This window comes from Rhagoletis pomonella, unplaced genomic scaffold (assembly GCF_013731165.1).
Source record: "Rhagoletis pomonella isolate Grant_MI unplaced genomic scaffold, Rhpom_1.0 Rhpom_scaffold_00001, whole genome shotgun sequence".
Taxonomy (NCBI): Eukaryota; Metazoa; Arthropoda; class Insecta; order Diptera; family Tephritidae; genus Rhagoletis; species Rhagoletis pomonella.
This window is the reverse complement of record NW_023458555.1, coordinates 47,799,092-47,825,325: the sequence shown is the minus strand read 5'-3', so window position 1 is coordinate 47,825,325 and position 26,234 is coordinate 47,799,092. Positions and strand designations below refer to the sequence as shown.

At 36.9% G+C, this 26,234-nt stretch overlaps 1 protein-coding gene across 2 annotated transcripts in view; it reads right to left on the bottom strand.

Moving 5' to 3' along the window:
• Nucleotides 1-1,196: 1,196 nt before the first annotated feature.
• LOC118745300 (transcription elongation regulator 1) overlaps nt 1,197-26,234 on the bottom strand; it is a 26,188-nt gene continuing 1,150 nt past the window's right edge. Inside the window, exons 1-9 of one of the 2 annotated variants that reach the window (XM_036478833.1) lie at nt 15,207-15,551; nt 13,239-14,977; nt 13,041-13,174; nt 12,750-12,958; nt 12,516-12,666; nt 10,151-10,648; nt 1,799-2,136; nt 1,390-1,722; nt 1,197-1,324 (exon numbers count right to left, since the gene is read on the bottom strand). In XM_036478833.1, the coding sequence (XP_036334726.1) occupies nt 1,198-1,324; nt 1,390-1,722; nt 1,799-2,136; nt 10,151-10,648; nt 12,516-12,666; nt 12,750-12,958; nt 13,041-13,174; nt 13,239-14,977; nt 15,207-15,394 (3,717 nt within the window). In that variant the 5' untranslated portion in view covers nt 15,395-15,551 and the 3' untranslated portion in view covers nt 1,197. Of the gene's footprint in view, nt 1,325-1,389; nt 1,723-1,798; nt 2,137-10,150; nt 10,649-12,515; nt 12,667-12,749; nt 12,959-13,040; nt 13,175-13,238; nt 14,978-15,206; nt 15,552-26,234 lie in introns of those variants that run through there. The other variant, XM_036478829.1, reaches the window with a different exon arrangement.

The following is a 26,234-nucleotide window of genomic DNA, read 5'->3' as shown; positions in this document are numbered from 1 at the left end:
AAAAAAAAATGCGATTAGTATTGCCATAATGCAACCCTGCTGAGAGTTTGCAAAATGTAGACGCGTTAAAACATACCTTTGAGTGTGACAAAATGTAGACGGCGTCGTTTTCCAATTTTGTATTTTACGGTTAGAAAACGTCTTAAAATGTAGACGTCTACATTTTGAGACACTATTTGGAACGAACTGTGAACACCCCAATTGTTCTTTTTGACCGCCACTGCAACAGACGGAATTTATTTTAAATAAAATACACCGCAGCAATGGATTGCGAAACGCCTGAAAGGTGGGTAATTTTATAATAGGAAAATGTATTCCATTTTATTATGAATTCGTGTAGACAGGCGTGGAAAATATGAATGCACCACACAGGAGCAGCTGCAGTTTTGTGAACACCACCCCGAATTGCAAACGTGTAAAAACTGTCAAAAAACTGTTGTCTCGCAGTTCCCTCAGAAGTCTTCTTCTCTGTATAATTTCCTCTTGCTTCACAATTATTATCTCAGCTGCCGATTCAAAAACGCCCTATATCAGCATATTTTCAATACATTTTGAAGTGGGATAGGGCGTTTTTGAACCGAATTTTGAGATTTTCAATTAAATTCTGAAATAGGGCGTTCTTGAAAAGTTTTTTGAGATAGAGCGTTTTCGAACTGGCTGCCGAGATAGGTCGATCTTCCCACTCAGCCATCGAGTTCTTTATACGTTAACTATTTCTTAAAAATACTAGACATCCACATACGCATCCGCGGATGTCTAAAATTCCACATTCGCAACATCCCTACTATAAACTAATACGATAATTTTCCTTACTTCTAATTCTGTATTTTTTCATTTGTTTTTGTGAAAAATCCTTTAAATGCTTTTATGAAAATTTAGTGAAGCTGGAATCTTTTGAAGTGTTACATTTAAACTTGGAAAACGCCCTCAACCAAAATGGGTTTACACCTCCAAAAAAAGGTTTCTTGCCCATACTTAAAACAAAATACTTAAACCAAAGAAAAAGCACAATTTTGGGATCTCAATTTACTCACATTTTATTGCTGAATCTACTAGTTATATCTATAATAATTAATCAGTAAATTAAAAAAAAACCTTGCATTATAATTATTAATGCAATGCAGAAATGGCTGTAACATCACATAAAAATGTTATTACGCCAGAAATTATTGGTGTTTTTCCACTTAATATTTCACTCTACTTATTGCGTCTGGTCGATTCAGAAGCAGTTGGTGGTGGCGGCGGACCACGCTTATGCAACTCTTCTAAATAATTCACAATAATTGTTGTGCGCTCCTCTTCCATGTGATCCAAAATCAAATAGCTACATTTAATTTTTATGTTAAAAATTAAACCATCAAAACAAATTTAAAATTAAAGTAAACTCACCGCTTGTCATTCTTCAGAATATCTTGTATTTCCTTAAGATGGTTGGGATTCTCTTTAACTACTTCGCTGCTCTTATGTGTAATTAACTTACATTCCTGTAGCAGTTCACGTAACGCCGTCTTTGCCGCTAGCGTTTTGTCTTTAATATAATCACGGAATTCACGTTCACACTTATCCGAGTTGTTGTACTTAAGATAACGTGGATCATCCTTAGTTAATTTTTTAATATCCTTCCAAGAGCTCGTCAACTCTAACGACGGCAACTCATCGAGCATCTCACGGAATTTTTCGCGTTTTCTCTTCATCAGTGTGTCAATGTGTTCGTTGAAAATTCTAATATCAAGGGGAAAAAAGTGTGCTTAACATTAAGGAACTCCGCTAAATTATAGCAGAAGCGTTTCCAACTCACTTTTCACGATCATCTCGATCCAAAGTTTCGATTAGTTCCCAGCGACTGTCCTTGCGAAGCTGCCGCTTGACCTCTTTCCAAGTTAGATCCGCATTGCGTACCAAATCCGTGAGCAGCGCATTAAAGTGGCCAATGGCTTCATCCCGCTTGTGGTGTTCCCGCTCTTTATCACGGTCGCGCAGATGTCCGGCCAAAGTGCGCTGCACTTCCTTTTCACGTTCCCGTATACTTTGTTCCGCGCGCAACTGCTTTTCACGCTCCTTTTGTAGACGTTCCGCTTCATCATCCTCGCTGTTTGAGTGCGCATCTTCTTCGTCATGATGCTCGCCTTCCTCGTCCTAAAATATAGTGAATGTAATATTACGTTCAAATTGGTCCCATTTAACTTGTTAATTAAATAGAGCTTTTTGGAAAACACAATCGTCCACATTGAACATTTGGAGTTAACTTTGACCGTTGTTTGATTACCAATAAAAATTCGAAAAAAAAACAAAATCAAGTTTTTGTATCAATTTGTTTTGTGCGAATGTCTGCTTCATGATATTAGTTGTGTTTGTTTAAAAATTATCCAGTAACTTGCCAGCAACTCTCCAGTAACTTTATTTCTAAGAATTTGCTCTCATAGACAAAACTTACAAAAAAGTACGCTAACGCTATTCCAGTAATAATTTGCAAGTTTCATGAACAGCTGATAAATTCGTTGCTTAATTCGCAGGAACTTCCTAATAAAACAATCAGCCCTATTCTGCATTTCGATTACGTTCCCGCATTCCGCTCCGCTGGAATCGAACTTAGGTATTCTGCGTTACGATCGAAACGAAAGAAGAGGAAGAGAGAAAACATCTTTCGAAATCAGCTGTTTGCCTAGGAATGTGTGAAATCGAAACAAAACAAAGAAATATTTACCACCAAACTCAAGCAGCATATGAAGTTAAAGTTTGTAAATATTTTAAAATAACTAAATATACCTAGCATCACTGTAATTTAAAAACAAAATTTAAGTGGATACATAATTATAAGAATGAAATCCATAGCCGCGGCGTTATTGCTTGAAGAGAAGAACGAGTCCCAGATTGCTGATGCGGAAGTTGAAACTCGGAGATTTAGGGACATGTTTGATCTTTTTCAGATGAGTGAAGGAAGAGTCATAAGGAATTCATCTTGAACTGTATTACTCATCGCTTAAAGTCAGTGAAATTATAAACGTTGTTTGAGCACTCCACAACATTTGTATTTACTACAGAGTTGGAAGATTTGAACGCAAATGAATCCCATTTTGAAAGCCGTCAGGAGGAGGGGAAGAACAAAGCTTATCTTTCCATAGCAAATCGAATTCGAGGCAACATACGCACCTCTTTTTAAAAAGTTGGTAAAAACGAGTGCAATAATAAAAACATCTTTTTTATGTAACTTCACATTTTATGTATGTATGTATTATGTGCATACATCTAGTAATTTTTTATAAAAAGAATAAATTGAATTCAGTGCATTTCACAGTCTTATTTATAGATAATGTAAACAAAAACGCCTGGACTTTCACTTTGAAAACGTCGCGCAATATCCCTTTTGGTTGCCGTTATTTGAGCCAATTTTTCGTATTGCCCGTATTACCGCTCGCGAAAACACAGAAATCGAGAAAATTCATTTATGATGACTATTACAATCATGCACAGAATATTTTACTTAAATTTTTTATAAAATTTTATTATTTAAACCCACGAAAATAACAATTGAAACGTTCTCCGTCAACAAATTTGCAACTTAGAAAAACGGAACTACGATCGAAATGTAGAATAGGTATAATCGTAAATTTCGAAGATTGATCGAAAGGAAACGGAACGCAGAATACCAAAGTTGCCAAACGGAGAAAATTTCGATTCGAGTCGAAATGCAGAGTAGGGCTGAATATATTTTATATTTAAATAGGTTTAGTTTGTGAATTTCAACAATAAAAACCCACGTTTCCTTATTAGTTTAAATTTCATCCAGCAACATGCGTCCAGCTGTTTTTCGTACTGGCAAATTTTAACAAGGGAAAATTTATCCAGTAAAATCCAGTAAAAACTTGCAACTTCAACTGTCATTTTTCGCTATCTCAATTTCCCCTACTTTGCAAAATTCGTAAAAACTTTTACTGGATTTTACTGGAAATGAGTAAACAAATGCAATTATTAACGCATACGGATTACTTAGAGACTTCAAAATGTTTAAATCGTATGCACCATGGTGTAATAATAGGTGCGCTCGTTTAAAATCTCCAGTAAAAACCAACCAACAGCAAAATTCCGGCGAAATGTCACCAGTTCTCTCACAAGAGAAAAATATCCAAAACAGTACGCGAACAGAAAATTTGCCAGCCCTATTCCCACACCACTGACAAAACACAGCGGACTATTGACCTTTACTACTGCGCCTAATACTATCCCGCAAATTTATTTTAGCTGTCGTATGACAATTGTCAGTTTTATTGTTATGACCTACTGAGTAAGTGACAACGGCGAAACAATAGCTCTGATCCAATACTTTTCGTGAAAAATCCTGTAAAACTGTCAAACAGCAAAATTAATCTCTGAAGTGAGAGTAAAAAGTGAGTAACAACAAAAAGTACGGGAACAAAAAAACCATTTTTCCTGTAAAAACGTCAACCCGTGATTGCTTGACACTTTTCATGATTTTACCAGAAGAAAAAGTTCGGGTAAAATCTTGCAACTTCATTCTCTACACAACTCTCCAAAAGTCGCTCTCATTTACAGGATTTTGGAGTACGGGAACATTTTTCCTGAAACTTCCTGCAAGTTCGTGTAAAATCCTGGAAGTTCATGGAGTACTAGATCAGAGCTAATGTTTATATTGTGTTTTAGGCGCAGTAATTGTGACAATAGCCATATGATGAATTTTGTCAGTGTTGTGGGAATAGGGCGGTTAACCTCACTTTTTCGGCAGGTCTATTCCGGTCACGCATTTTAAAGTACTAGAAAAAGTACTAATTATTTATTTATTTATTCGTTTTAATCTAGAAAAGTGTTATAATTCTTACAGATTACATAGAAAGAAAATTAGAGAGCACTTAAGACTAATTAAATAATTCATTTAATAACATTTTAAAATAGTATTTTGTGTAAGAAAAGTCAAGACCATTGAGAGTTGAAAGCGAATTAAATTCTTTCAAAGTTCTCCGAATCGGAGCATTACAAGCATAATTTGCTTTGACCGTGCCCAACCAGAAAAAATAATGATTCCGCAGACTGCGCTGCGGAATATTGAAATTAATTTTTGCGAGTAGAGATGGGGAGTCGATCATCCCATTTATTAGATCATAAACGAAAGTGAGGGAGAGAATGGTCCTTCTACTTTCCAACGATTTTAGATTAATGAGCATGCACTGACCTCTGTAAGATGGAATTGGCTCAGAAAATTTCAGAGAACGTAAAGCATAGCGGATAGACTTTTTGGACACGCTCGAGCCTACTAATATGACATGCATAATATGGTCTCCATATAAAAGCAGCAAATTCTAGCTTAGAACGCACAAGCGAAGTATATAACACCTTTAGAGTATAGGGATCAGTAAAGTCTGAGCTGAAACGTCGAATAAAAGCTAGTACAGCCCACGACTTTGCAAGTGTAGTTTAAATGACTTTGAATGGAGAACCTAGAGTCGAAAACCACCCCAAGATCAATAATTTCACTCGGATTGGATAACCTATACCCATCAATGTGATAGGAGGTAGGAATAGAAGAACGAGATTTAGAATAAGAGACATGGAAACACTGGCTTATATTTAATCTTAACTTATTTATTTTCCACCAAGCATCGACGTTATCTAAATCAGATTGAAGATTTGGAGAGTCCGAATAACTCGCAATCGCTGAGTATATCTTTAAATCATCAGCATACAAAAGAAAGTTACAGTAGTTAAAGCAACTAGAAATGTCATTAACAAAAATTATAAAGAGTAGAGGACCCAGTATACTTCCCTGGGGAACACCAGAGGACGCAATGAAAGAGGCTGATGACACACCATCAACATTAACAACACATTTCCGAGAGAGGAGAGATAGGATTTAAACCATTTTAAAGGGGTGGAATGAAATCCTAAAGAGCTCAATTTGGAAATTAAAATTGTGTGGCTAACCTTGTCAAATGCTTTTGAGAAGTCTTTGTACACAGTATCTACTTGAACACGATTTTGGAAAGCAGACATACAATATTCTGAAAACACTGCAAGGTTAGAGACAGTTGATCTACCTTTCATGAAACCATGCTGATCAACGGAGATTAGGCGATTGACTGAAAAAATAAATTTTTTCTTTCACAATAAGTTCAAATAATTTTGAGACCGTGGATAATTTAGAAATTGGTCTATAATTGGTAATGTTATTCTTAATGCCACTTTTAAATACTGGATTTATAGAAGTTACTTTCCAGGCATCTATGAAATCACCTCGTTCAAGTGCTTTTTTGAACATTAAAAAAACTGGATAGGCAAGTGCAGACCAATTTTTAAAAATATAAGTGCGGGCAAGAAATATCGTTTTTAATGCAATTATGGATATGAAATATTAATTTATCTGTCGTCAGTATGTTCATTTAGTAGCCCAATCATTCGCTGCCAAGCGTTCATTGTAGCAAGCATACTTTAATCGTGCGTTCTGTCAAACCAACGCCAAAGCCAACGCGAAAGTTCTATGTGGACCGGCCTTTATAACTTTGCCAGCGAAACGCGAAAGGTATGCCACAATAAACGCCAAGAACTCAATTTTGTACTGCTTTTTTACTCGTCAAAATTGCTGTGGATTTTTATGTATTTTGCTTTAAAAATATCAGCAATGTAATTAAGTTTTATGTTTCTATCATATATGTAATACTCCTATATTGGCAGTAAGAGCTAGCACCGTCCGAAAACACTACAGTATAGATATATCAATAAACACGTACGAAAGAAAAGGAACACATACGTTTATAAATAAACATGTACACAACACATATACAAAAACGGCACTCAAGTACACATTACATTGACAAAAACGGTACTATACTGTCTCGCTTTGATTTCGGAATGCTTACACATTGAAAGGTTGGCTTACTGCCAATATAGAAGTATTACATATATGGTTTTTACATGAAAACTCGAATTTGGACGAAACAAAATAAATATTAAACCGGCTGATTGTCAAAGCGCGCAAAAAGATGGGAGTTGGCCATGTTTTCGATTCGCGCTGCAGCTTCAACGATCTATGTGGCGTGCTTTGTGCATTTTCATACAATTCATCTTATCTGTCAAAACGAATCTGTCACGCAAAGCGAGGCAAAAGTTTTATGTGGCATCAGCTCAAGAATGATAGATCTGTATTCTCTCCACCGTGACATCCAAGAATGATAAGAGTAGCTCTGATCCAGTACTCCATGAACTTACCAAGATTTTACTTGCAGGAAGTTGCAGGAAAAATGTTCCCGTACACCAAAAACCTGTAAATGAGAGCGACTTTTGGAGAGTTGTGTAGAGAATGAAGTTGCAAGATTTTACCCGAACTTTTTCTTCTGGTAAAATCATGAAAAGTGTCAAGCAATCACGGGTTGACGTTTTTACAGGAAAAATGTTTTTTTTTGTGCCCGTACATTTTGTTGTTACTAACTTTTTACTCTCACTTCAGAGAGTAATTTTGCTGTTTGACAGTTTTACAGGATTTTTCACGAAAAGTATTGGATCAGAGCTAATAGAAGATTGCGCCGATTGCAGCAGAATTCGGGAGAGTAATTTTGGCGGGACGTCACCGTAGAGTTGACAACTGAGAGCGGCAAATAAAACTGCTGTCTAGTGATATGCTGAATTTTCGGTACCCAATACTTAAAAAAGGTTTTGGTACCCAATACTTCCTTATCGGTACCCAATACTTATTCTTTACATTAAACCTTCGCCATTATAAGCATTTAAAGTTTCGAAAAAACTTCTATTACTAATTTATATGATATCGGCTAAAACACTTGAACTTATACCAAACAGAGAAATATTATTATTTTATCAGTTTTAACCCTAGTCGATCTAGGGCTAAGAAGAATACTTTCACGGAAGAAGAAGCCTTTGTAACCAATTAGCGACAAGTTTCGGATCGATATCGCACTTATTGACGTAAAAAAATTTCAAATCATACGTCAACAAAACTGATACCGATTCGAAAATTGTCACTAACTGGTTACAGAATCTGTCGCTAACTGGTTACAGAATCTGCCTACAAAAAAGATATCGTCCGATTCAAAATGCTTCAAACAAGTGAGAGTTTCTCTGTATTATGGCCTCGAACCCACATATATACATCTTTCATTTGAATCAGTATTAAAAGCTCTATTGGCTCCTACATTCGGGTTTTGATAGGCCAGTCTCCCCTGAACCGGGTTTTCCATAACTTTGACCTATGCGCGCTTTTATTCGAAACCCAAACGTTTCGGTACCGAGTATCGAGAGTATTGGATACCTAAAAGTATTGACTCAGCACATCACTACTGCTGTCATCTCGACTGTGACGTGAGCAAAACCGCTGATTCTGTCAAATTCACTGAGAGCCGATTAGCGGTATTGCCATCGGCGCCACCTTCTGCATTCTCTCCACCGTGGCATCAGCTTAACACCTTGTATTATAGCATCATGTGTTGTCGTTGTTAATTTCGCGTAACTACTTTTTGTAACTTCTACGTACTCTTCAAAATGTGTGCGGCCAAGACGAATTTATACAAGGTTGTGTTACTGGCGAATTTAGATTTTCGCCGCAGTACTTCTTAATGTCAAAATCAAGGCGAATTTATACAAGGTGGTGTTAATAGAACAAAAACAAAAATTACAACAAATTAAACGCTCCTTGACAATCAGCACAAAGCCAAATTACAACAAACACATGATATTGACAAAAGGTACAAATTCGCCGTGAAATCAGCGGATCCGATAACACCACCTTTTATAGATCCGCCTTGGTCAGAATGATGTGTTTGTTGTAATATGAATTCGCCTTAATTACAACAAACACATCATTTTGACATTAGGAAGTACCGCGGCGAAAATCTAAATTCGCCAGTTACACCACCTTGTATAAATTTGCCTTTTGTGCAGCGAAGTGTAAGCTTTCGGAGAAAATGTTGTGTAAAAAGCATGAAAAAGTATGTGTGTACGAGGAAACATACCTCGAAGCAGCCTTTAAGCAGATTCGGGGCGCTGACTTTTATAATGCAACGAAGACAAATGGAGTCCAAGATGCCTTCGAGCTAAAAAATACCGGACAAGTTCCTTGTTTTTTGTTATTTTTTCCCTCATTTAAATACTTGGTGTGGCAAGCCATCTGCCAGTGTGGCACGAGCTTCATAAATCAAGAAATTTGTATGAAGGAGTGTATGTAATATCGTTTGCTGTCATTCATAAAGCAACATAAAGGCTCAGTTCTGTTCTGTCCCGATTTAGCATTGTGCCATTACAGCCCCTTTGGCATGAACTGGCATGTCTGTCACAGGGTATATATTGTTCCAAAGGACCACAACCTACTAAACTGTTCAGAATTGCGACCCGTTTAAAATTAATTAATGAAAGAACATAGATAAAAACGAAAGAAGACATCAAAAATTATCAGAATTTCAAAATTAGTTGGCAGAGAGAAGCAGATAACGTCACAATAACTGATGTCCATATCCTAGAGGGCTCAAATGTAATATGCGCCATTTTGTTTATAATGAATATAAATTTTTTGAACGCAGGCGTGTTAAATGAAAGATTTTGGGTATTTCTAATTGGCCGGCGCAGAAAACTTTCTGATACAACTCTGCGCTGAACTGCGGTTTTCAAACGAGTTAAATGATTTAACTGGTTAAATTTTCCAACAACAATTGCATGCGATTTAACTCTTTTTATGAACATGTTTGGTTCATTTAACTGGTTCAAGCCCATTTAACATGTTTAGCTCGTCAATTTGAGCGTAGTTTAAGTGTATATGTCGTCTAACCACAAAAAATATTATCATTATAGCTGGGAGTTCTATAAGGAAGTGCAAGTTTCAAGCTGCTAAAAAATCCCGTTGATTTTTGGAAATTTTTTTCATGGCAATGTGTCACATATTAAAGACATGCACACCAAATTTTTTTAAGATTCTGATTAAAAAGTTAGAAATTTTGAGGAAACTGCAGAATTATTGTAATTTGTGTACAAAGTTTGAAATGTGAATTTGCATGGTGTTCTTGTATAACCGGCGGGAGTTTTATAAAAATAAAAGCTTATAAAAAAAAACTAATAATAAACATTAAATAAACTGGTCAAAATAACGCACTCCTGTTATTTTGGGGACAACTGTACAATAAATTATTTGTAGACTTACCGATTCATCGCGCTTTCTCTTCAGTTCGCCATTCTTCCCCTTATCTTTGTCCTTTTCCCTCTCCCTGTCCTTCTCCTTGTCTTTCTCCTTTTCCCTCTCTTTATCTTTCTCGCGCTCCTTGTCCTTCTCACGTTCCTTGCCTTTGTCCTTATCGCTGCGATCACGGTCACGATCTCGACTACGGCTGCGGCTGCGATCGCTACGTCCACGCTTACGATCCGACTTACGATCACGCTCCCGCTCCTTTTCACGCTCCCGTTCTTTTTCTCGCTCACGTTCACGCTCTCGTTCTCTTTCGCGATCTTTCTGCTCACGCTGCTTACGTTTCTCTTCTTTCATGATACGCATATAGTCCTGGAAGTACTCTTCCCTATAAACCGAGCTCTCCACAGCACGATAGCGAGGGTCTGCATCAAATTTCTTCTTGATGTCATGCCAACGAGTGTGACGATCCATGTCTGAACGCTCACGCAGCATCTCTATGAAATCTTTGCGTATCTAAAATTTGTTAAGAGGTTCGCAGTGTGTGTATGTGGGTGTACGCGGTGAGTGCAGGCGAGGAAGATACAAAGAGAGAAATTGAAAAACCAAGGATTAGACGATTTCAGACATTTGCTGTCATTTCAGCTTATATCATAAGACTTTAGTATAACAGGGGCTTTAGGGGCGCACTTATGAACTAACTTAATTGGCTACGACAATAACTTAGATGAGTAGTTATATTTTGTTGCGCTGAAAAAGAACATTTTATGATTAGAGATTAAACGACGTTTGTTGCTGAAAGAGAATTCAATTAGTGCACTGAGAAATACGGCCCGACAGTGCAAAGCTGAAAATTGGAAAGTTTATTGCAATTAATTGGAACGGCATTGAGTGTAAGCACTTCTGTAGAGCAGACTGACGGACAACATGTAAATGTACGTGTGACATATCATTATGAACTTAAAGTAAAACTCGACAGTAAATAAACCAATATTTCACATCTGCTTGCAGTAGCTAGTTATTATGAATTTAGAAGAACATAAACACACAAGTTACATAAAACATTAGCATGATCAATGTTGGTGGTCTTCAACCTCATAGCTCAAATAGTAGTTAACACACTACTTTGCAAATGTGAAATATCGCTTTTTGATCGCTTATTGCGCATGTGGCTGTAACAAAAATTTTAAATGTATGAAGTTTAGATTGAGTTTTTATTCATACTGTTTGTATCTTCTCGCTCAATTTCCACGCCCGCTCTAGTTCCCGCTCTGCCACTCTCAGAGACCAGAGACTGGAGACTCGAGCGCCCACATTAACTAAACTGACAGCTAGGTGTTGCAAGTTTGGCATGCCCTGTCGCCTGCCTAACGCCTTTCGTAGTGTCTTCCTTGTTTGTGGTCGCCGTGTACTTCTCCATCCTCCATCAAAATTCACCATATCATTATGGGCATCCGAAAAACTTCAAGACGTTCATGTGACGGTCCTAGCGGAAGGGTAAATCAGCAAGATTTATCGTTGATTTTCAGATATACATATTGTGAATTGCTGATTGTTTAATGAAGTCAACGTTGGACTGATTTGTTTTTGCATTTATTTACTTTTTTATTGTATTAATGCTTTCAAATTTGCATATAAATAACTCACCACGCATCGAGCTAGATAGATAAACAATTTGGGGAAACCGAGCCGAGCGGGCATACGAACGCACAGAATGAAGGCAGTAACGAACAATCAAGTCACTGGGATGGCGGGTGGCTGGATGTACATGGATGCGTTGCCATTTAATGAGATTTGATGCAGTCGTTTGCAGCTCCATGACCGAATCATTTACACGATACGCTTCAACAAATTATTTTGCTGCGTTTTTCCTTGTGTCATCTGATTCGTCACTTCTAGTGCTACAGCAGATAAAAATCCTAAAATCTGTTTGCGCTTTTTACGCTTTTTGAGACAACAAACTTTCATGCGCTTAAATATGATAGCACCAATTTTAAACGATGACACATTTTTTTGGCATTATTCGTAGAAATAAACTATTATTTTGTTGTTGTTGTGATGATAATTTGTTGATCGTTTGTAGTTGAGGATGATAATTTTACAAGTTGAAGTAGAAGTGGTAGATTTTTTGTTTTGAAATTTCAAGATTAGAGTGAAGAAAATTTTTATAAAAAATAAAAAGTATAAACTTTGCTGTGAAGCATTAACAATATAATAAGTGTATATACAAATAGAGACGTACAAAATTTGCAATCAATTATTTTAGTATACGAATGTCTAAATATTTAATTAAGATATACGTTTGCTGCAACCCAAACCCAAATTGACGTGAGCAATCAAACGCACACTCAACCCGCATGCAATTAATTAAAAACGCACATACCTGTTCTTTCTTTTGAATTTTCTCCTCTTTTTCCCGCCTACGCACATCCACAATGAATTCGTTGAAAAGACTCTCGCGTTCACGCACCTTTTCGATAGCCTTATAGCGATCGTCTTTGCCATACCGCTGGCAAAAGTCGCTGAATGAGGATCTGTGTAAATGGTTAACGAAAATATTAAGAATTGATTTACGAATCAACCTAATTTAAAGAACTAAATAAGAGGTAACACTAACTTTCCATGTAGCTTTGCATCTTCCATAAGCTTTCGAAAATCTTCACGCTTTTGTCTCATTTTATTACGCTTCTCTTTACGTTCTTCTTCGGCGCGGTCCTTCACATATTTTTCAAACACCTGCTTTCGTTCCTTGGAGGTCAGCAACAAGTACCGAGGATCAAACACAATTTTGTGTAGCTCCTTTTCCCAAGTACTAAAAGCAGATACCTGAAAAAGAAAATTACCAAAAATTAGTATATGTATGGCCGCGCGATAAAATTGTGCACATAGCAATGAATATTCCACTTACATCCTTTTCACGCAACATTTCCTTGAATTGTTTAACGCGTGTTTCCAGCGGCACCACGGCTCTCTCTTTTGCTGCACGCACCTCAGCTTCGACGGCCGCCTCATTGGCGTCAGCTTTCCTAGTTTGCTTTGCGGCTGCGATACCAATATACAAATGAAAATCAAAAATTTATTAAATTTAAAAAGCATTTCTACTAACATAATCTAGTTTTCTTCGTCGGCACCTCTTCCACACTCGACTCTGATTCAGTGCGTATTTTAATGACTTCGTCGTCTTCTGGTTCATCATCTTCCTCTTCCTCAGTAACTTCCACCTCCTTCTTCTTCTCTATCTCGACCTTTTCCACAGGTTTTTCCGCTGGCGCCGTTCCGGCTGCCTTTAGTTGTTCTGGTGGATTGTTGACAGCTTTATCAACATCGGCACGATCTAACAAATCGTCAGGTCTTTCCCACACAGATGTGCGTGTTGAAGGATTGTAGAAGAAAACTCGTGCGTCCCCCGTCCAAACGACGCACCATGGCGTACCAGCGATGGGCGTGCTCGATATGGGCCTTGATTTATCCACTGGCTTCGCAGCTGGTGCAGCAGCTTTTTTTTGTTCTTCCTCTTTCTTGCGTTTCTCCTCGGCCGCTTTTTTGGATTCCTTCTCTAATGCCGCAGCTTGTGCAGCTTTCGTTTGTTCTATTGGTTTAATATTTGCAGCAGCTGCTGCTGCTGCGGCTGCTGCGGCCGCTGCTGCAGCAGCAGCATTATATGCCATCGCCTGCTCATAGCCTCCCGCTGCAGGAGCCATATGCATTAGCGCTGGATTCGGCATCATATGCGGTGGCATGGAAGGCGGAACTTGTGGCGCTACAGCCTGTTGTGGTGTTGTGCCTGAATGTGCCGCCATACGTGCTGCTTCCATATCACGGAGTGCTTGTGGTTTTTCCCAAACACTCTCACCCCGTCCTGCATGGTAGTAGTAGGGCCGTCCGTCAGGCGCACGATGTTCTGACCATTCGGCTGCACGCGCGATCACAGCAGGATCAATCACGCCAGGCTTGATTATTAAAGTTTTAGCGGGCTTCTCTTGTACAGGTGGCCCATGACCTGGGTGCATATGTTGATTCCAGTGCATACCCCAAGGTGCTGGCCCACCAGGAAAGCCACCATAACCAGGTGGAGGCATACCGAAAGGGGGTTGAGAAAAGTTTGGCGGGTGCATACCTGGAGGAAAGAATGGTGGCGGCTGTTGGTGCATAGTGGGAGGAGGTTGTTGTGTGAGTGGTGGTGCACCGGTTGGTACGACATTCGGCGGTGGTTGTGCAAGTGGCTGCTGTGTAGGTGGTGGCTGTGACATCAAATTGGGGGGTGGATGTTGAGTTAATGACTCTGGTGCTTTCATAGGCGGTGCGACGGACATTGGTGGTAGTTCTTTTGCTGGTTCCGCATTGCCACCTTGTGTATGAACCCCAGCATCTCCAATTTTACCACCACCTTCTATGACTTGGCTATTTACTTGCTGAGGTTGCTGCTGCTGTTGCTGTTGTTGCGGAGGTTGCTGCTGCATTTGTTGTTGCTTTTTATTCATTTCTTCAATTTCTGTTTGCGTCATTACTTTAATGTTTGGACCTTCAGGCTTATTCCAAGTTGTTTCACGAGTTATGGCATGATAAAAATAAGACTTTCCATCTTCTGTCTTAGTTTCTACCCATAGTTCCATTGGAGGACCGTTTGCTACATTTGGTGGTGCGTTCGGATTTTGGCCCTGCCAGTTAGGATCAAAGTTTCCAGGTGTTCGTCCCCCGAAATTACCACCACCGCCACGTGTACCCCCGCGGCCAAAAGGCATAATTTGTATACCCCCACGTCCGCCACGAAGTGCACCAAGTGGCGCTCCGAAGGGGGGCATACCAAAGGCTTTTGCCACTCCAGTCGCCGGTTGGTTGTGAGACCTAGAGTTAAATTCAAAAATGTTACTACATATTGGGTTTGACGTTCCCAAAGAAACGCAACCATATTTATTTAATACAGATATACATACAGACATACATATATAAATACATGTAAATTACAATTTATGTACATGCACACTCTCATAAGTAGAAATAAATAATTATTAATTAAATTAAATTATAAAGCCATTTAAATATATAGACACGTATACTTAAGTAAACTACTCACCACTGGGCTTCGTTTTCTTTGGCATCCATTTTTTCTGCGGGTACTTGGTCACCGTTTGCATTTATTGATGTGACCTCATTTTCCTGTGGGACACCATTAAAAGGCGTTTCGCTGTCTGCGGCTGCTGGTGTCAAATTATCGCCAGCTTGCACTTTATTTTCGGGTCCACCATCTACTGCGGCTTCCATTGTTGATAAATTTAGCTTTGGTTTAGTTTTCAGCAGTAGTTTTTTTTAAGGAAAATCGCTATTTCCGTACTAGACAATTAAAATTTCAGAAACCTTTAATAGAAAAAACTAAAGGTGCCGAAAAAATATCGGCGAATTCTAAGCATCGACTTCAGTAGATTAAAATGGTCGAAAATTAGAAACGATTGGCCAAGGCATGGAGCGGTGATGTGAAATAGTTATTGTTCTCATTGGGCCCTATCACACGGTCAGGAATTATCATAATATTTGGATCGCGATCCATACTGATGGATAGATGGATGGGTCGCGCACGAATGCTTCATGCTCAATATTTATCGCGTCAGTATTTGCATAATTTTTGTGCTGAACGCTTTTTAGGATGTAAGTAAATATTTTTATTTTGTATGAATAATTTGCAGATAATGCATTCCACAATTATTTTAAAATATTTCCTGTTACTTAAAATTTGTTCAATTGGTTTTGAAAGGTTTTAAATAACGAGAACGAAAGCATAGCGAATACGTTTTCGGTGTCGCATTATGAGAGTACAAGATGTACTGACGAAATGTATGGATAGCGTTTTGAAAGTGCTACACGCTCAATATTTATTGACAATATCGCGATCCGCGATCCAGATTTCAAAATTTTTATAAATTTTACTGCATGCTACACTGTCAATAAATATCGCGATATTTGAATCACGTCAATAAATACTGACCGTGTGACAGTGCCCTGTAGGCCTCTTCACTTGAATGACGGCTAAATTTAGGCCCGTTTACTGCCCGTCTCCAGATAAAGTTTACATCTTGATACATATGTTAGAATATAAATAGCCAATGGAGACCGCTCTTTGCTGTTCAAAAGCAATATATATCTTAAATCTTGCCATCTATTACTACATTTTCATTTGCACGAAAAATTCGTGCCTGCAACATCATTATTATTTTAATATAAAAGCAAAAATTGAGCTGTTTTCTGTTAAAATATTCGTAATTATGTACAAGGGTGTCAAATTGCTTATTTTCTAAATTTTTTAAGCGCTTAAATCCGGCAAAAATACGTTTTTGAAGCTATCTTACAAATGCTTAGAAATTTTGAGATATGGATCACGATCCATCAATATTGCATACAACACCGTCAATAAGTATTTTTGGCAAATTCGTTTGCATCTTTTTCTCGTCATCGAGAGAAGTGTGAATGTATTTGTAAAAAGTGTGAATGTATTGCTATTGTCTTCGCAGAATTGTCCTATGTAAATCCCAAGTTAAAAAAAAGCGCTTGCATTGGCACCAGCGTTGGCACTTTGCTACGATTTTTCAAAAATTTTAAAATTTGCTACCCCACTACTCTTTTTATATTTTTCTACGCTTTTTACACTTCATTCAACTTATGGGCAATTTGTAATCACTATAACTCCAAATGTAAATCACTATAACTCCAAAAATGTGGTAAACAGGTCATGGCTTCAAGATCTAATTGTATACTCTTACTGCAAATTGTGCAAGAAGCGTCTGACCAAAAACATCTGCAACATAAATAGGCACCACCGGTAGAATTTTCCCATAACAGACAGAAGGTTCAATATCCGAGAGGGATACGAAGTTGCACAAAGAGGTAACTATGACTGCGTGTCGAGCTACCTCCACGACGGATTCGTTGCCGCAGATAAAAAGCGACTTAACAGAGGCAAATAAAGTAAATTTTCACTTATTTATAACGAAAGTGGCGAGGGTAAGTGGCAAAAAGTGTTTAGTTCTATAAGTTCGGTATTTGGAAAACGCCACTGTAAAAGAAACAAATATTATACAAAACTTAAAAGAGTACAAATGTTATTGAAATTCGAATGTTATGATTTTGTTTTAAAACATTAAATAATAATAATAATAATAATAATATATTGGCGCTTACACATATGTTAGTATTTGGCCGAGCTTCTCCTCCGATTTGTGGCGTGCGCCTTGATGTTGTCACACAAAGCGAAGGGACCTACAGTTTTTCGCCGACTCCGAACGGCGATTGTATTTTTATGAGAAGCTGTTTTTCATAGCAGAAATACACTTTAAAACATTAAATATGCATATGAATTTCAAATAACAACCAATTTTTATCTTTTGATACGATTTCTGTTTACTTTTTACTACGATTCTGGTATTCTGTATATCATTATATGATATTTTGTTATTTAAAAATATATTTTCTTTATTATTTGATCACGTTGAAAGTATTTATTAATAATCAAAAAATTTCTTTTCCAATAACAAACAAATTTATAGAACAATAAATTTAACTTCAAGAATTTAAACAAGTGTAAAAACATGCAGTTTAATTACCCTACATTCTGCTACGTAATCGGTTTCGTGAGCTGCCAACCCTGATTGCTACGTTTAACCGCACTACCGTTCTTGGGGTGAAAACAGCCATTAAGCTCGTCGGCGATTTCAAGCATCCGTTGTTGGTTACCCCAGCAACGAGTACATGTGTGAGTGTCGGGTTGAATGTCGGGTGCTTGAAGCTTGCCTGGCGACCAGTGTTGCCAGAACGTTTTGGGCCGACCGGCTAGATTGGCAAAAAAAAGCGGCTAAAAACGGCTAAAATGTTTAAGTGAAATTTCACATGCTTTATTTAAATAAATCGCAAGAAACGAAAGACTAGTTAACACCATTAATTTATATCGAGTGTATATTCCTCATCATCAAATGAATCACTATTGTATATATCACCTGAATTCATTAATTTTAAGAGATCGTCATCTACAGTAAAATTATGGCAGCATTTTTCTTCACGTTTTAAACCGTATCTTATATATAAAATAGAGTTTAACGTTTTAACGCACATTGGATTTCTTTGCTTAGTTTTTATACCCGAGCGCACTTGTGCACAAGGGTATATTAATTTTGTTCACATAACGGTTGTTTGTAACAGCCAAAACGAATCGAGATAGATATAGACAAATGTATACATAAATGATCAGGATGAAAAAAGAAATCGATTAAGCCATGTCTGTCTGTCCGTCCGTCTGTCCGTCTGTCCGTCTGTCCGTGTACACGATAACTCGAGCAAAAATTGAGATATCTCAACGAAATTTGGTATGTAGGTTTCCCTTAATCCAAGGTAGGTTGGTATTGGAAATGGGCGAAATCGGACTGTAACCACGCCCACTTCCCATATAACGGTAATTTCCAGAAATACGAAAACTGCGATATTTTAGTAACTATTGAAGATAATTCACTCAAAATTGATATTTACAATAATTTTTAGACGAAAAATATGAATATTATACATTTTTGGAAAATGGGCGTAGCCACGCCCACTTATGGTTTTATGTGTATATCTAAGGAACCGCTGCACCAATTTCTTCCAAACTTTGCACAGTTGTTGGCCTTTGCACAGCATACCAAACGGCCGAAAATTTTTAAAATCGGATAATAACCACGCCTACCTCCCATATAACGGTAATTTTCAGAAAAACGAAAACTGCGATATTTTAGTAACTACTGAAGATAATTCACTCAAAATTGATATTTGCAATGAGTTTTAGACGAAAAATAAGAATATTACAAAATTTTAGCAAATGGGCGTAGCCACGCCCACTTATGGTTACATGTGTATATCTTGGTAACCGCTACACCAATTTGTACCAAACTCGGTGTGGGTATTGTGCCTGGCAAATAAAAGCAAAACGTTGAAAATTATTGAAATCGGACTAAAATAACGGCCGCTTCTCATATAACGGTAAATTTCAGAAATGCTTGAAACTTCAATATTTCGAAATTGAAGGACGCTAATTTACTCAAAATTGATACACCCCGGCTTATCGTGTAGCGGTAGCTTTCGGAAAGGTGGAAAACATATATTTAATAATTGCGCCGGGTATTTAATGTTCGGCTCCGCCCGAACTTAGACTTTCTTACTTGTTATTATATTCATTGAACTAAATATTCGCTCTACTTCTGCATTACTTATAGGCAAAACAAGAAAACTAAAAACTAGGTTGCAAAGGTCAGCAAAAGGGTTTTCTCCTAGAGCATTTCGAATTTGATAAACTTCGGCCCAAAATTTTACAGTTGAGTCTAAATTACTCCAGGTATGTAACGTTAACCGTTGCCATTGCATCTCTATAGATGTTATTTCGTCGTCATTATATTTGTGTTTTTGTTGCTGTAGATGAACAAATACTTTTGGTTTAATTACTCTTAATGCATTTCCAACCGAAAAAAGTAAATTTTTTTTAGTGTGGCAATATTTGTAGGGAGGCGTTGGCGTAATTCCTTTATTAAAGTGATAATAAAATAGCGACCATTTTCTCGAATTATTTTCTCGGCTTCGTGGTCAAAAGCGTTTGTGCTTACTTTTGTTTTTAAATACTCTTCAAAACTGTGATAAAACTGAGGAAATGGAGCAAGGTATGGTTCCAACGGGAAGCATATAGGATCAAATGTGTCCGCGCTAATAACCACTAGGGAGCATAGATGCGAAAGTAAAACATTGAGTTCATTAAAAATCTTCATTGGGTCTGCATTATTGCTTTCGAACAACTTGTTTACTTTTTGCACCTGAAAATTAGGCAAATAGTAAAATCGGCTAAAAACGGCTAACTTTTTTTTACAAACCGGCTAACAAATCGGCTGCCGGCTAGATCGAATTTTCTCCGGCTAGTTGCTATCAAAACCGGCTAAATCTAGCCGGAAAACGGCTAAAATGGCAACGCTGCCGGCGACACTCAAGCATAAAGCGTCAACACTAGGGATGGGTAGTGGGGGTTGAAATTCGATTTTTTCCGAATTTCGAACATTGCCCAACCATTCGATTATTCGATTCGAAATTGGGTGGTGCAAATTCGATTTAATTCGAATTTTTTCGAATTTTCAACAATTTTTTCCACTGCAATTTTAAAAGTTTGTTTGAGAGCATGATACCTCAAATCGAAAGAGATTCAATTGAACTTACATTAATGTGATTAATTATCCGTACTGCCGGTTTCACTAAAGCAATTTAAGTGAAAAATTATTATCTTTTCTGTCAGTTCCCATATTAAATTTAAATGAAAAAATCATTTTTCACTTAAATTGCTTTTTGAAACTGGCTTTAGCCTTCACAACAAAAAAAAAATAAATATCTTTTTCTCAAATATCATAAATATCTCAAAAATGCATCAGATAAAAATTTAAATATTTATCAAATATATCATGTATTTTTTATATCAATTAAAAGAAATAACAAATGTAGATGTATAGAAACTAAGTTCTTTCTTTACAAATACAAAGGAAATTCGCCCATATTTACATAGTTCTGTTATGTTTATACTTATACAACGAATAAAAACCTCTTACATTTAATGACAATGTATGATTTTGCTTTTTAAGGCGAGATCTTTAAGTAAACAAGGAACAAAATAATAGGTCTGTTCAGCAGTGACCATAAGATCATGTGCACATGGTATTGCATTTGCATATTTCGGCGCATTTGTAAATTCACAACGGTTACCATGGTGGCAAGTATATAATTTGCAAATGCAAATACAAAGCCAAGACCATTTTTACAATATCCCGAACAGTCCTATTATAGATTACACAGGTACATCATATGTATACATATATATAGCATTTATGTACTTTAATTTAGTAATTCTAAAATCACATTTTTTATTATATTTTTTATATACCCTTGAGGTCAGCTGGTTAAAATGTGTTAAGTGTTTGAAATGTGGGTTTATATGGTGCTGGTTATGTAATGTGCTAGACTTTTATAGAACAATTATAAACGTTTAACAACCAAAAGAAAAATAGCCAAAACTGGTCAAAATGTCATTTAACTTAAACAGCTGACCACAAGGTTGTATACATAGATAATTACATATTAAATTTGTGTTTCACACATTTCGCAAACATTATATTTTCAACCGTTTGCACAAGATTCAATAAAAAAAATATACGCTTCATTTAAATCATTTTTCCTTAAAACAATGTATCAATATTTATACTGAGAAAAATAAGAATACATATCCAAAATTCGTTAAAGTTTCCATCACTTTTGAAGAATTTTTATCGAAATAGAACACTGGAAATAACTAAGTTGTACCACTTACATAGTTCTAAAAAATCAACAATTGAATGAAAAAAAAATTTTGGATCTACAGTGACCATAAAAATTAGAGCACTTTAATATTTGGACATGTTTGACTTCATTTTCTTTTGTTGGTTCAATGTTCATAAATTGTTTATAAAAAATATATGTAGTTCATTCCCCAACAAATATCATATATGCAAAAAAAATTTCAAACTTTTTCAATTTGTAGCTACTTCAAACTTGCATTTTATAATACCAAAATTGAAACTGCCAACCCAACTTTTTTTTTTAATTTGGAAATTTTGTTGAATTTTACATATATAATATTTTAAAATTAAGTCAAAACATGTCCAAATATTGAAGTGCTATTATTTTTACGGCCACTGTAAGAGTGGTTGTACAGACCAAGACCAAGTCTTGCGCTAATAGCCTCATATGTCCCACATTTCTTCCTCAATTGACCGCAAAAATACTAACATATTTAAATGTTCGGGTGAGAGACGGTTCCTCAACTGGGTTGCTATAAGTCCAGCATGTGAAAATAGTCGCTCACATGGGACTGACGTTGCCATAACTGACAAATGTTTTTGGGCAATTGGAAAAATCAAAGGAAAATCATTTTTCAACGCCTGCCAAGTTGTTAAAGGGTTTTTGTTTAATTTTCGAGAAACAGCTGGCCTGATTAAATAAGCTCGCAGCTGGTCCGAATTTATTTCCGAAACGTTACTTCTATTGCATTGACTGTTGCTAATGTTTTGATCTAAATGTGACCATATGCCTCCTTCGTCCGATGTTTGAAGCTCAGCGATACTTTCCACAGATTCATTACTTTGGGTTTGGCTGGTTATTAATAAGTTACCTATTCAAAGTTTAAAAAACAGAAATAGTTGTTTATGATAAATAGGTATTTGTCTAATGTACCAATAAAAGCAGCAGCCCGCGAACAGTAGATTGAGTTTTCGAAGGCAGCCTTCTTGTACCTTGGATCAAGTATTGTTGCCACACCGTAAATAACCACCGCCTCCAAATTTGCGTAACGTTTTTGGACCTCGGTCAACAGGACGTCTTTTGCTATTTTGCCTATTGCTGTAGTCGGTTCGATGATCATTGTTGCCTGTAAAATATAGATTTAGATTTATTTACAGCCAAATTCATTATTAATCATTTTGTTCATCTATTGGTTAATGTCTACAACGTCTACTACGTCATCTTAAAAGTACAAAATGACTCTAGAAACAATTTACTAATTATTTCTTTAACCTTTTTTAATCCTGCAACCAATGGAATGCACTTGCTTATGTTTACATTTTTTTCACCGCAGAGTTCACTTGTAATTTCATGCAAAGGCTTAAGAATATCCGTTACTTCTTTAAGAGCGTCCACTTCTTCAGCAGTGACCATATTAGGCGTGCGGGCCCTCGTGTTCTTATCCATTTGTAGCTGAAGAATTACTTGTGCAATACATGTAGACAATGTCATAAAACGTTCCAGCATTTCAAAACAAGAGTTCCACCTTGTTCTCACTTCTTGAATCAGCTTTAAGTTTGACTGACCGTTGCTTTTTTGGTAATCTCTCAACTTTTTCGCAGCCACCTCGCTCGTTCGAAAAAACTTTACTATTTTCTTTACCTTTTTTAAAAGATCCTTTAGCGTGCCTCCTTCCGTTTCGTTTTCATCATCGTCGATAGCATCGTCATTGTTATTTTGAATGATCGCTTGACCAATATTATTGATAGTGTGACCAAAACAGGTTACGTGCTTCGACTCTCCAAATTCTTGTTTCACTGCGCCTTTGATATTGGCTCCTCCGTCAGTGACAAATGCTATTATCTGATCATCGCTGATGCCCCAGTTATTAACTATTTCACGAAGTTTTTCCTTAAGGTTTGCTATGTCTTTTTTAAAATCAGCTGGAAAAGCCCCAAGCTCCACACAAACCATATCGTTTTCTGTTAAAATTTATAAAAAAAAAACAATGAAGCGTATTCTTGTTTTCGTACGAATCGAAAATCTTGAAATTTTCCTATCATTTACTATACAAAAATTTGAAATTTTCGATTCGTACGAAAACTAGAATAAGTCTCAATGCACCCAGAATAAGTCTTTTGCAAATAATAGCGTTGACCAGCTGTTTCTACAACAATGAACTTTTCACCATGTCATTTTTTGTTAGGAATAGCAACGTGCAACGACAATGACAAAATCACGACAATGAAGGATGATCAATTGTCATTCTATTGCAAAACCGGAATAGGGCTGTAAGTCCGATTGTTCCATTTTCTTGTATGTTTTCAATTTATTCGATGCATCGAAAATATCGATTTTTATATACGATACATCGATGCATTAGAAAAAAGTCGATGTTTTTTTTGACTTGCATTCCTAAGTCAAACGTGGCGCCATCTAGAGTGACGCCAAATTTAGTCAAAAAGTCGCAGAGTTGCTTTTTTGCAAATAAAGACGAAATTCGATTTTTTTCTAGAAAAGTTCGATTTTATCCGAATTTTAGCACCTCAAAGTTCGATTTCAAAAATTCGCCATTTCGGAGCGAAAATTCGATTAAAATTCGAATCTCGAAGCTTCGAATATCGAATTTACCCATCCCTAGTCAACACCATTTGCAATAAAATTTCGTAGTGGGCGGACGTAAACATGTCTTCATCGGATGACGATTTTTTGCTACTTGCCACTGCAGTAGTTTTATTAGAAAAAAAGAAAAAAAAAGAAAGACTAAAAAGAAAAAGTTGTGGATGAAAAGTTTATATACAAAACGTGCAAAAATTTTTGATTTTCCATCAACACGAACCGACACCAAGTACGTGTGACACGACGATCTCCGATTGCCTCGGTTGCTGGGGTAACCAACAACGGATGCTTGAAATCGCCGACGAGCTTTAGAATTTATACCAAGGCGAATTTATTTTCAGCGAGCATGCTCGTCGTTTGTAGCGTGGTTTGCGAGCATCGCATTGGAAACAAAAACAACAACCTCATTTTGTGTTGATGCTTGCAGTGTGCACATCGCGGATAAATGCATCCAAGCCATGTGCATTAATGAATTTTTGATAAATGAGACTAAATTACTATATGTATATGTATATACATACATACAAATAAAATATAAATAAATTTAAGTAACACATACATAAAAAAACCTAAGTCATAAATATTTCAATTGCATCATCCGCGTCTTTCATTTCATTGTTTACGCTTTGAGTACAAAATCACTTATGAGCCGCTCACCGTCTGTAGCAAACGACAGCGAGCATGTTGGCGCACATGTGCCCGGATATGTTCGTCGTGTGTAGCCAGTGTTACCATGAACCAAAAATTCAAGATCACGTAAGAACGCGACGTCGTATTTGTAACTGGTTTTGAGAAAAAAGTTTGCGAAAGCGGGTTCGTCAGCTGAGCGTTTGTTTACATCATAAGCACCACTATTTTACACTTTTATTCAAGTAAAGAAGAGTTAATTCAACATGACAACACATTTTAAAGCATTTTGATGCATCATTTTACCTAAATTGTGCGTTTAAAGTGGCTGACAATAATTTTGGCAAATTTTGGTTTTCGTTGTTTTCTTTGCTTTGTTTACTTTTCGGTCGTTTCCCAGTGAAACAAGATGGCGTAGAACCCGCTAAAAAAATCGACTTTTTTCACTCTCTTGTTCTTACGTGATCTTGTGTCTTTCGTTCATGCCAGTGTTACGATTATCCTCGAAACCTTGAGGGATTTCCCAAATATCTTCCGGCTCGTATCGCTGGATTGTTAAATAAATGCTAACGATGACCAAATTGTAGTACAATTAACTTTATTGTACAACAAACAATTTACAATACTTGCTAATACAGTAGAAACCCTTTACAATACTTGTTAAAGCAATAACAACGCTTTACTAAACTTGTTAACACAATTAAATTTATAGCTTGCTTATTCGCAACTCACTTCTCTGCTCGCTTTACTTGTAGCTTGCTGACTTGTATCTGACCCACTTCGCTGTGGCGGCGCCCTTATATACCTGCGCTCGTACTTATGGCAACTCTAGAACGTTCTGAAGTTTATCGCTCATTCTCTTTCTCTCGCTGTTCGCAGTGTTCATCCAACTTGACGTTTCTCTTTGTGGAACATTCTACGTTATTCCTCGAACATTCTGCCTATTTCTCGTTGTTCGCTTCGCGTTGCCGCAGTATTCGTCACACTTGGTTATAATAATCAAGGCGAATCGTAACAAATCCCGGCGAATTCGTAAGTATCTATTGATTTTAGATGCTTACGTTTGCGTTCAAGTGCATTATAATAATAGATAATTAAGTGACAGTTCACTCCGTTCCGTTACTTCCATTATAATTCAGGCATAAAACAACCAACAATCTATATATATAAAAATGGTGTGAAAAATATATAGTAATTCATCAATTGAGAACGGTTGGACCGATTTGGCTTAATTTTTTTTTTAGTTGTTTTTAAATGCCAGGGGAAAGGGTTTTTACGAAAGAAAATTTTGGGAAACCCCTCCGGGGCAGTCGGAAAATTGGAAAGATCGAAAATTGATTTTTTTGTATTAAATTTTGTGTGCAATTCCTTCGGAATGGCATTCGAATGGAAAAATAGAAAATTTTAAGTGGAAAACTGAAAAATCCGGAAGAACGCAAAAAATTTGAACTTTTTTTCGACGAAAGCTTGGAAAATTTCGGATAATTGTGAAATTCATTTTGAGCTTGAATCAGTTGGGAACAATTTTCTCCTATGTTTCATAACTGATTCGAATGGGTGC